Genomic DNA, 12,009 nt, shown 5'->3' with positions numbered 1-12,009 from the left:
TAATCACCCAATTTGTCAAGTGCTGTTAAAGCCATTTAATCTTAAAGAAAAGCACACCAGCAGAAGTAGACTGTACATATAATTTATCTACAATCTAAAGAATGAGATGAGCTTCTAAATGTGTCTTATCATTTAGTATAATTCAAATGAACTTTGAGATGGATATCATGCTCTGAAAATTATTTTTGTGGATGGATTGTGTTTCCACAATAAATTGTCCATATAAAAATTACTGAACCAGAAGGCTTTCTGATATTTTATTTATATGCTGCTTCTACATAATTATCTAATGTTTTAAGGCCTGAAATTTTGTGGAAGGGACTAACAGATTACATTGGCCCGAGTACTTGATTGTTACTTAATTCATCAACTCTACAAGGATGAAAGCCAAAGGCAACATCGACAGAGTTTGAACTCAGAATATGAATATGGATGAAATGCCTGTGAACCTTCTGCCCTTTCACCATCTTATAAAACTGTGATGAAGCTGATGATTATTACTGTTATTATTATTATTATTATTATTATTATTATTATTACTTTCTCCTTAGCAAAGGCAGAAGTATTGTTTTCAGTCGTGTTTGTTTGTTTGTTTGTCCATGGACACGATATCTCAAGTACAGCTGGGTGGATGCAGATGAAACTTTCAGGGATATTTGGCCTTGTGACTGGCACAAACTAATAAGATTTGGGGGTCGATCTGGTACTGGACAAGGGGTCTGGATTATTTTTCCTGATTTTTTACTTAATTTTTGAGAGAGTTTGAGTTCGTTTTAGTATTCTCGTTTGCAATCATTATATTTGAATCAAACTTCTTGAAGATTTCTGTTAGGAGCCTCCAAAATTTATTCATGGTATGGCAGTTCAAATTTCTCGAAATTGCTCAGATATTGTCTATGTATAAACATGATCCTTGAATGTGCTTGAATTTGTTGAGTGTATCCAGGTTAAATGTTGCAGTGAGATCTGCAACTTCAGCTCAGTTAAATTTCTTCATAGATATACAGAGAAATGGCTCACTTTTCTCTTTGACTCAGAAAAATTTATCATGATAAAAACAACATCCTAGAATCCTTGAGTATTCTAATACTGAGATCACTAAGCCTAGTGAATTTCCTCTGATATCCAGGGATTCGAGAATAAATGATTTTGATAGGAAAGGACAAAATCTTTGAGCTCAAAGAGTGTGTGAAATTACAGGTTAATTTATTTTGGAACTATTCTGAATAGGAATTTATTTTATGTTGAGAGGATCCTTTCCTTTTGTCCCAGCAGACAACTTTTCGAACTCCAGTTGTATGGGAATATATAATCTCTGTATGTTGTATAATGGTTGGTGATAGGAAGGGTGTCCATCCCAAGTAAACATGCCAAAATATAGGAGATACATAACTATGTAGACTGGCATTACTTTTCCAGTTATTTTTCATATCAGATTATGAAGGACTGCAACTAGTAGTGAGATACTGCACTTAAGCTATGCCATCTAGTGGTATTTCTTCTAATTCATTAAATTCCGAGTTCACGCTCTATGGAGGTCAACTTTGCCTTTTGGAGTTGACACAATATTATACCAGACAAGAACTGGGTGTGATGGCATTGACTAACACTGTCTCTTCAAAGCCACTGTCACTGAGCCAAAATTGGAAAATGTTACCCCCCCCCCCCTCCCACACACATGCCACTCCTGCTGCCACGAAAACGACGACGACCACCACTACCTTGATTTAAGAAATACAAGAGTTTCCGTTCTTATATAAAGCAATGATTGAAAACATCAAATGTTTGAGGTGAACAAATGCTGTATGAGAATGTCCTAACAGTATTCACACTTCCAAATACTACTTTTTCTTCAGGGTCATGTCTGTCCTTATAGTTAAACCTGTCAATGCCTTTACAGAAATAGTTGTCTATATACTATAAATTACAAATGAAATTACAAATTTTAGAAAAAGAGGGAAAGAGAATCATAATATTAAAATACAAAGAATAATTACGTTTTATACGTTGGTAGTAATCTTTCCTTTTGGCTCCTTTTAATGTCTTGGAAGAAGTTGCAGATTTTGTTGATAAGAAACATTTCCCATTTTCATTATCCATTTCAATCGATAAACAATTTGAGTAAGACAAACATTTTGTTGCACATTCTTCTGGTGTTGCATTTTTCTGGTTCAATGGTGATTTTCCATATGTATCAAGAAATGCATCTTTTATTTTCACAAACTGGATCAGAGTATCTAGAATTAAAGTAAAATTTAGATGAATGAAAAGAACAACTGTAATCATAATTTCTAACATAGAAGAAAAAAAGACAAAATTTTGTGGCAGGAGCTGGTCAATTAAACTGGCCTCTACATTTGATTGGCATTTAATTCTAGAGTCAGAAAAAATTCCACTACATATTTTATCTGAGGCTTAAATAATTCTGTCAATCCTTTATTGCTGAGATTATCAATATTAATGATAATCATTTCTAAATTAAAACACAAGGCTACAAACTTTGCAGTGAGAATGCATATGAATAAATCAATCTCAAACCTGATTAATGCTTGCGTTATCAATGTCAAAAGTAGGAAAAGTGAAGTGCATTCAGATGAGAGTTGAACCCAAAATTCTATAACATGAGGCCATTGTTGGCCAAGATACAGGTAGAGTATCTTGTGTCTCTCATTATAAATTTAAATCCAGTCAAGCGAAGTATCAAGTCAAAGACAAAGTGAGATAACAAATCCGAATAACATTTATTTACAGGCTCGAAGTTTGGCTCTCGTTAACCATTTCTAGCATAGTGTATTGTCCACCGTGTTGTATGTTTGAGGCAGCAAGTTGCTGCTAGTGAGACAAGCTGCTTCTAGCGTGAGAGGTGCATGGGAAAAGAGAGTGAACAAGCTCAAGCTTACTGTCTCGTTGTGCATGCCCACCAGAAGTTTGTGAGATCTCACTCCGGTCTCAAGCAGCTAATGGCTGCTAGCGAGATCTCAATATGGCACGTCTGTGTGAGACACTACAATTCAAAAGGATGTATTGTTAGTTACTGATTTTGCAATGATTTGTCCTTGGAAACTAAAACAGCAGTACTATCATCATTATCTAGTGGATTAATATTTGTATGTAGTGAATGTGGACACTAACAATTTAATGTAGCAATCTAAGGAATTCTAATTCATGAAAATTAAATTTTAGCATGATGTAAAAATATGATTATCTTTATGAGGATGTCTCTTCTGAATTTCATGATGAGAATAAGTCATTAACATAATGATTTTACCACCCACTGGCAGAGAAATTTTAATTCATCATAATATCTTGCTTCAATATGTAGCTACATTACTATTTGTTTTCCTTGCAGGAAATGACCTTCAGTATTTTCCCATAGTTATTTTTTTAGTATAAATGTGGACTGAGTAGTGTGAATCAATGATCAAGCTTTGATTTTCAGTCTCAATCAGTTCATTTTACATAGACAATTAGTGCCTTTGAGAAAGACATGAATACCACATAATCTTATTGCTTTCTTTTATTATGCTTGACTATGTACCTAAACAATGAATACATAATCGATTAGAGTGAAGTAGTATCATTATTTCTTCAGTTAGTCATGATGAAAACAGCAATGTCAAGAAATTCCCATGCCATCCTCCCTCCTATACTTGAGATTCATATCGTCTATGCCCAGTCTGAGCATCTGTGGGTTAATGCATAAATTTATTACAGGAATAGATATATAAACATTAACCAAATATTGTCTACTACATTCAACATGGATATTTGAAGGACCAGGTGGTGGTACTGAATCAGGCAACAGATTATACCAGACAATAAGCTGCGTCAGATCTGTTAGCTTGCAATATTAATTTCAATATTTACTGTGGACCAGCCACTGTAGAAGGCCTTATATCAATATCTGACACGTCCGAAATAGTTACAAAATCTCCTCCAATCACAACCTATTATCCTAAAAAAGGGAAGGCTATGTTATCTCAAGTAATCCTAAGGATTACATATGATAAAGTTTACTGGATTAAACCTGACATGGTCAATCAAATTACTAAATGTTCCAGTGGAGCAATCTATATAGGATTAGTGAATTAAAGAGCACCACCATTCTTAGGAACACTCTGGGCATCAATGAAAATGAAGAGGTAAGTTTGTTTCAAAGACCTTTGTTGTCAGGAAATACTAGGGAGTGCAGTCTGAGATGTGCACAGTGCAATAAATTTATTTTACAAGGTATTAATGACAGATAGATTTATGTCAAACAGCAGCCATTTTGCATGAGACAGGTCTGGCTGTTAGTCGAGTCCATAGTGATTATAGCCTTGCATCCTTAACCAAGCAGAGAAGGAAGTTTGCCTCTGTCTAGTAGCTATGGCAAAAGAGGTTGTCTGGTGGATGAGGTTGTGAGGTCTGATGATAGGAACTTTCTTCTTTGGTCAATCTCACCTCTGAATTTTCAAAGTTTCACCTGTAAAGAAGGTGATGCTGGAGATAAAAATACTGTCCTCAAAGGAAACTATAGAAATCATAGGAAAAGTGGTTAAAATAGTAGGAGTAGATGAGGCCCACAGTCTATAAACCTGTAGGTCACAGACAAATAACCAGAGAAGACACTTCCTCTTGGAGTTTGAGATCTTTGATGGTGGAGTTTCTCAGTTGGATCTAGTTAGAGGTCCTTCTGCATTCAAGGATTCTATCATCATCCTCATCTTTATTTTAAATATATAAATATATACAAATTATAAAGTTTGAAGAAATGCTTTATGGCATGTATTCAGATTCTTCATGTTTTTTTGTTCAAATTCAGCTTATGTCAACTTTGATTTTCTGTCTTGTTGGAGTCAATAACATGTAACACCACTCAAGTACTGGACTCGGTGATATTGACTAAACCCATTCTAGTTTAAAATGCTGGTTTTGTAGGTAAATGAGTAACCATTATTATTATTTGTATCATTTAAGATGTTGGACCAGAAGATAACTAAAGCATCAAAGTCAGTTTCAAATTATTACTGAATTCTGGTAAAGAAGGACTCAGAACATTGTATTGTACAATTTTCGAAGAAGACACAATGTATTGAAGAGAAAGGTCAACATACAAATGAAGAGAAAAATGGCCAAGATGAACTGAGTTATAGCTGTGGATGTGTTAAGTTCACTTAATAGCTGTGGTACTGTGTGGACTTCTGGTTGCATATTAAAAGTCAGCTTCACAACTAAGCATTGTGAATTTAATCTGGTGGATGGAAACTATGTGGAAGCCTGCTGAGGCAAACAAGATTCCATGCTTCCTGAGTTTATGTGGTATACATAGATAATCCCCCAAACTAACACCTTTGCCTGACTCTTGAGAAACTTTACTGAATCTCTTCCTGTTGCAAGCATTTGAAGAGGTCTCTGGATAACTTCTCTTCCTTCCATCAAACACAATCACAATGGAAACTGTTATGGCCACAGCCATTCTGTCTCTGACAAATACATTTAACAAAACTAAAACAAAATTACTTAGACAGAGGCAACAAGGAAGAACCTATTTATATTACCTTTACAACTTGACACTACAGAAGTCCATTTATTATCCTCTTTGCACACTGATTTCAATACATGTGCCATTGGACACTTATAGGTCACTTCAGATTTATAGGTGGTGGATGTGTAGGACTTTTTTGCAGCAGCAACATCTTTTGGTGGTCCACAGTCAATTTTTCTGTGAGCTGGAATTGATGAGAAAATAATATCAGTGGTGAGTGAGAACAAGGTTGTTAATATCAAACTGAGAATAAAGTATATTAAGTGAAACAAACTGAAGAAATTTTCACACAGCTATAAATACAGACACGCACATATACAAATACATACATATACTTACATATATGCATATATGTACTCATACACATACACAAATATATAGGAGGAATTTAGAATGAAATTTCATGAGTAAAAGATATTGAAGAGATTTGCACACAGCATATATACACACATATGTACATATGTGTACACAGGCACACACATACATATGTATGTATGTATGTGTATGTACATACATGCATGTGTATACCTATACACACATATATATGCATGAGCATGTGTCTGTGTCTCCTTGTCTTGACATCAAGTGATAAATGTAAAACAATTGCCACTGTCATAAAGCAGTGGAAAGCATTTCCAGTATTCTGTGAAAACATGTCTGTCTATGGGAAAATATTATCTTGCTTGGAAACAAGTAAGGGTTGGTAACAGGAAAGGCATCCACCTGTAGAAAATCTGCCTGAATAAGCTCTGTCCAACCCATGCATACACACACACACACACACACACACACACATACTGACATGTACACAATAAATCAGATGAAAATACTCTACTGACCTTCTTTAAAGATGTAAGTATCCCACTTTCCATTGTTGGGTCTAAGTTCAGGGGTTGCCTGAGTTGCATTACTCAGGTCACATAATTTATCTTTTTTATTATACTGATAAGAATTACATCTTGGATAGTGTTGGCAAACTTCACTACAATCCTTTAATGTCTTATTCTTAAGGTGCCCCAAAATATTATTTGGTGGTATGCTAACTCTTTTAAGTATTAAGAACTTGTCGTCAGCTGGAAAGAAATAAAAAATCAAGAAATATATTTTATACTCATGAACCAACCTAAACACACCCACACACACATAAAATAAATATTGTAAATCATCTGGTGCATTATTTTGTAAACAGCCAATTTATTATAAACAAAAAGAATTGATCCTTGAAATGACACCCTAATCAGAACGTCATCAGACTTATTTGAAACTTTGTTTCATATTTAGGCTGCAGACAATACATTTGTACATTTCTAATGGTACGATTTGAAGGGTTGATACTGCTGTTATGGTCAGTCAGTCTTAAACAAATGCCCATCATCAGAAGAAAGATGTACAAATGGATTATCTATAACTGAAATATTAAGATAATCTTTCATGTATGTTTCATGATGCGCTATAATTTGCATTGATTCTTTGAAGAGTGTTTTGCACTGAAAAATAGTTTTGTGGATCGATTGTGATTTTATATTATCCATTTATTTATAAAACAATGCACCATATGGTTTTATATTCTAGTCAAAATTTCAATTGCTTGTACTTCTTATTAATTACCTAATATTTTAAACTATCGATATGATGATGATTTCTTTACTAAACCTTAATGCCAGACAAGACCACAGAAGATACAAAGTAGGATTACATAAAAGAAAATGTAAAATAACACAGAAACAATATTTTCAAACAAAGAAAAATGTCCCAAAGCATCGGAGACATCCAAGAGTTATTTGTGGAAACCTTACAAAACTACAGTCCTCCTAATTGCTAAAGCAAATGCCCTCTTTCTGTAGTCTGGTCTGCAATTCTTCAGGAGCTGACCAGCATCCAAATTTCTCAAGAACATTGTTGCACTAACTTTCATCTAACCTTCTATACAAAGCAAAAGAGGAAATTCTACTGACCACAGAACCCTATTAGTGGAATACTGTGAGAACTTTATGAGAATTTGGTTACCAAACAGCCTGTCTTGGTCTTTGTTTGACCAATGACTGCAGCTCTCTGAAAGAGAGATGCTGTTTCTCCACAGCTCAAACAATAATCATACATGTTCACTGTCAAAGAACTACTAGGCATGTCACAGCCTCAGTACATATTTGTGCGTCATCACCACGATTTGCCCAGTTTTCCACTCTTTGGGTGCTGACTTTCCTGGGTTGATACTTCATCCTGTTATCATCTCATAGTCCATTAGAGCAGTGCCAATCATTTGTTGTGCTTGATGTCCAACAATATGATGGTAGTGTTGTCCACATATATTGAAACAGATATTCTGCAATCAAGTTCATGCAGGATGCCACTCAATGTCAATGTAAAATTCATTGTTGAAATCATTTTTAACTCTTACTTTACTTCCTGTATCTTTGAACACAGCTTGTACAGCCTTCACAACCCATTTATTTACATATAATTTCCTTAGTGGCCACCAAATTACTGAGTGTGCCACACTGTCAAAAGCATTGACTGTGTTAGTGAATACTAAGAATAGTAGTTTATTCTCAGTAAAGTGTTTCTTGTGCTGCTGTGTCTCACTAGAAAGATTGCATCCATTGTAACTGTACCAGGTATGAAACCAAGTTGCATCTCATGTAGGGTTTATCTTTTGTGGTATCATTTGTGAATCTCTCAATGATCTTCATAGCCTGAGTCAATAATTTAACTCCACTACAATTCCCTTTCTCTACCATGTCTCATTTGCTTTTGTACCACTTTACAATGATACTATAGACCAAGGACTGGTTATTATACTTTCCTGCACTACTTGATTATTTATCTGAGGAAATGCTGCTGCTATTGCTGCAGATGACGATAATAGTAAAGATTGAGGACAATATAAAGGATGAAATACAACTGTGTCCATAAACCCCAGCCCAAAAGTCCTCCAGAAGAAACTGTTCAAGCTGTTGTCATTGATACCCAGAGTTAATCCCAGGCCATCATCCCTCTTACAGTCAATTAATCCTCTATAAAAATCTATAATTACTTTCCTGACAATGCTCTTGACCTGCTGTTCTATTGCTGCGAGCACCTGGCAACATTCTAGATACAAAATGTCCAGCCTTGTTCTATGCATGACTCATGGTTGTTGCTTAGTCAAGGAGATGAGCTACAGAAAGGTACACTGGTTTTCATCAGTTCATACTGGTTTTCATCGTTGTCATCATCATTGCATTGGGTCAGAAACTTCTGTAGGTGAGTCAGCATCAGAGTATGACATTTACAAACTATTATAAAGTAGGTGTGGCAGCAAATTGATTTCCTGACCAGTGGAACCTATTCCTTCTAAAAGAAGTGGAAAAGTATCTATTCTAGCCTGATCAACGTGTGAGAGTCAGATGGTAGTACACCACCAAATCAATGTCTGCATTACTTGCATCTGTGCTAGTATTCAGAGACAGTTTCCTTTTAGCCCATTTCTGAGTGAGGCAGGTCACCCCACTCACAACATCTCAGTTCAAATCTACCTGGTACTCTAATTTGCAACAGATTCTGAGCACTTTCACTAATGGTTAACTTGGGCTTATCTCTCCAAGTGGCAGTTGCAAGAACATTAATTTGTCTCAGTTTATGTATGTGCCTGTACAAACCTAGTACTCTTTCAGTATCTTATCTATGGCTTCTACATCCAAAGAGTCTGATACCATGACAGTGACATTGTCAATGTAAGCCAAAATGGCTACCATAGACAAAGTCACATTCAAGGTGGCCTGTTTCCACTGAGATACCAATCAATCTCTCCATCCTTCCAGTAAATATGTAGTGGTACTTAACATTGAAATCCATGATAGTTTTGTGTTGGACAAAACTCACAACATATATTTCTATATTTGGTAATGAGGTTTCACGTCTGGTGATCTTAGCATACTTTTAGCCAAATTCTTTCCATTTGTATGGGTATCAAGAGTAATGGAAAATTGCATATTCTTTCACTCCACATGATGGTCAGAAAGTGACATGTGTCTATGCCTGTCCTTATAGGTAAACCTGTCGATGTCTTCATTAAAATGGTTGTCTATATACTATGAAGTACAAATGAAATCACAAATTTTAGAAAAACACGAAAACAAAGGCCAAATACAAAAATTAATTACCTTTTACTCGTTGGTAGTAATCTCTGGCCTTGGCCACTCTTAGTTTGTCAGAGAGAGCTGCACTTTTCTTTGATAAGTAACATCGTGCTCTTCCTTTAGTTACTTCAAATGATAAGCAGTTTTTGTCAGACAGACATTTTTTCGCACAGTTTTCTGCTGTTGTCCGTGTTTTAGACCACAATGTTTTCTCAAAAACATCCAGATGTGCACCTCTCACTTTCACAAAATAGATTTGGTTAACTGGATTTAAAGTAAAAAATATAGAGCAATGAAATATAAAAACTGGATTTAAAGTAAAAAATATAGAGCAATGAAATATAAAAGTTTTAGTAAGGAAGGATTCAGGCCTTATATTGTACAGAGTTTTGGAGAATGACACAAAGTATGAGTGAGAAAGGTCAAGTTAGAAGTTAAGAGAAAATCTATCAAGATGAGCTGAGTCATAGCTGTGTAGGTAATAAGTTTACTGAACAACATAGCATTGGGTGGAATTTTGTTTGTGTGGTTAAATATTCACTTCACAGGCGCAGGAGTGGCTGTATGGTAAGTAGCTTGCTTACCAACCACATGGTTCTGGGTTCATTCCTACTGCATGGCACCTTGGGCAAGTGTCTTCTACTATAGCCTCGGGCCAACCAAAGCCTTGTGAGTGGATTTGGTAGACGGAGACTGAAAGAAGTTCGTCGTATACATGTACATACATATATGTATGTGTGTGTATATGTTTGTCCCCCCAACATCACTTGACAACTGATGATGGTGTGTTTACGCCTCAATAACTTAGCGGTTTGGCAAAAGAGACCGATAGCATAAGTACTAGGCTTACAAAGAATAAGTCCTGGGGTCGATTTGCTCGACTAAAGGCGGTGCTCCAGCATGGCCGCAGTCAAATGACTGAAACAAGTAAAAGAGTAAAGAGTAAGTGAGAGTAACTAAGACTTGTTGATGAAATGTGGTGGTGAGAAACTATGTGAAGCCTGCTAGAGACAACAAACTTCTACACTTCTAGCTCTTGGTTGGCAGACGTAATCGAACCCCCAATTTAATAGTATTACCTGACCTTTGGATAGTATTAATGGAGTCCAGTCTGTTGCAAGCATTTGAGAAGGTCTCTGATCTAAGGAGAGCTTCCACTCTTCCTTGCATGAGCCACAAACACCATCTAAATTGTTGTGGATACATTTAGTCTTCCTCTGACAAAGACATTTAACAAAAATAAAACAAACTTATGTAGACAGAAATAACAGAATAGAAGCTATTTATATTACCATTGCAGGTTTTTGCTACGAGAGTCCATTCACTGTTCTGTTCACATATCGATTTCAGTTGCTCTCCCTTTGGACAAATATAGGTCACTTCAGATTTATAAGTGGTAGTTTTGTAGGACTTCTTTGCACCAACAACTTCTTTTGGATTTCCGCAGTCAATGTATTTATAAGCTGAAATTGGAAACAGAATTTGATATCAATGATGCTTGTATATTAGGAAGAAGGTGAGAATGAGATAATGACAAATTTTGAATAAAATGGACTGAGTGAAACAAATTGAAAAAATCAGCAGACAGACATAGATATATACACATGTATGCATATATGTATATGTACATATACATACTTATATGTGTGTCTATGCATATTCATGTTCCAATACATAAAATATGTGGGCTAAGTACAATTACCTGCTTGAAAGTTGCACAAATAACACTACAAGCTACGATATGGACTGTCTTCAAAATAATAACCATACTGCATCGTCTATCATGTAAGAAACAAGAGGTGCATTTGGAAGTTAGGTACAGCCACCTACTTGAAAAATATATTGCAGTCTTTACTCAGTCTTAGTACAACAGCGATAAACCTGTAACTTGTTCTGAGAAGCATGGGGTGGAAGCACAAATGAAAGGTCCCTGAAGCAGGTCTATGAGGGAACAGCTGCTAAAAATTAGGTGCTGGAATATCACAAACCTTATGGGTAAATAGCAGGCACTAGTGGGGGCAGCCAGTGATGCAAGTTAGATATAGTTGGTGTCTTCTCTACAAGTTTGCGTGGCTCTGAGACTGTAGATTTGAATGGAGGTGGAAAAGCCATTCTGACGGTGTGGTGTCAAATATATCTGCACAGGTGGAAGTTGGATACTCATAAGCCGTTGGCTGTCAGATTGTGTTATTAAAATTCAGAATTGTCATCTCAAAGAATCATTAGAATATTGGAAGAAATCCTTTGCATTATGTATTGAGACTCTATGTTCTGAGTTCAAATCCAGCAAAGGTCAACTTTGTTGTTATCCATTCAGGGATTGATAAAATACAGTATCATTCAAATACTGAAGTCGATGGTAAA

General features: G+C 35.7%; 1 protein-coding gene across 1 annotated transcript in view; it reads right to left on the bottom strand.

Annotated features, from left to right (window-relative positions):
* LOC128248841 (uncharacterized) overlaps positions 1–12,009 on the bottom strand; it is a 353,886-nt gene that overhangs the window by 233,660 nt on the left and 108,217 nt on the right. The window contains exons 58-62 of the mRNA XM_089358260.1: positions 10,938–11,108; positions 9,670–9,909; positions 6,367–6,600; positions 5,541–5,711; positions 1,998–2,237 (exon numbers count right to left, since the gene is read on the bottom strand). Coding sequence (XP_089214386.1) covers positions 1,998–2,237; positions 5,541–5,711; positions 6,367–6,600; positions 9,670–9,909; positions 10,938–11,108 — 1,056 coding nt within the window. The remainder of the gene's footprint in view (positions 1–1,997; positions 2,238–5,540; positions 5,712–6,366; positions 6,601–9,669; positions 9,910–10,937; positions 11,109–12,009) is intronic.

This window comes from Octopus bimaculoides, chromosome 10 (assembly GCF_046866305.1).
Source record: "Octopus bimaculoides isolate indiv1 chromosome 10, ASM4686630v1, whole genome shotgun sequence".
Lineage (NCBI taxonomy): Eukaryota > Metazoa > Mollusca > Cephalopoda > Octopoda > Octopodidae > Octopus > Octopus bimaculoides.
Note: the sequence above shows the minus strand (reverse complement) of the source record. Positions and strands in the feature narration are given on the sequence as shown.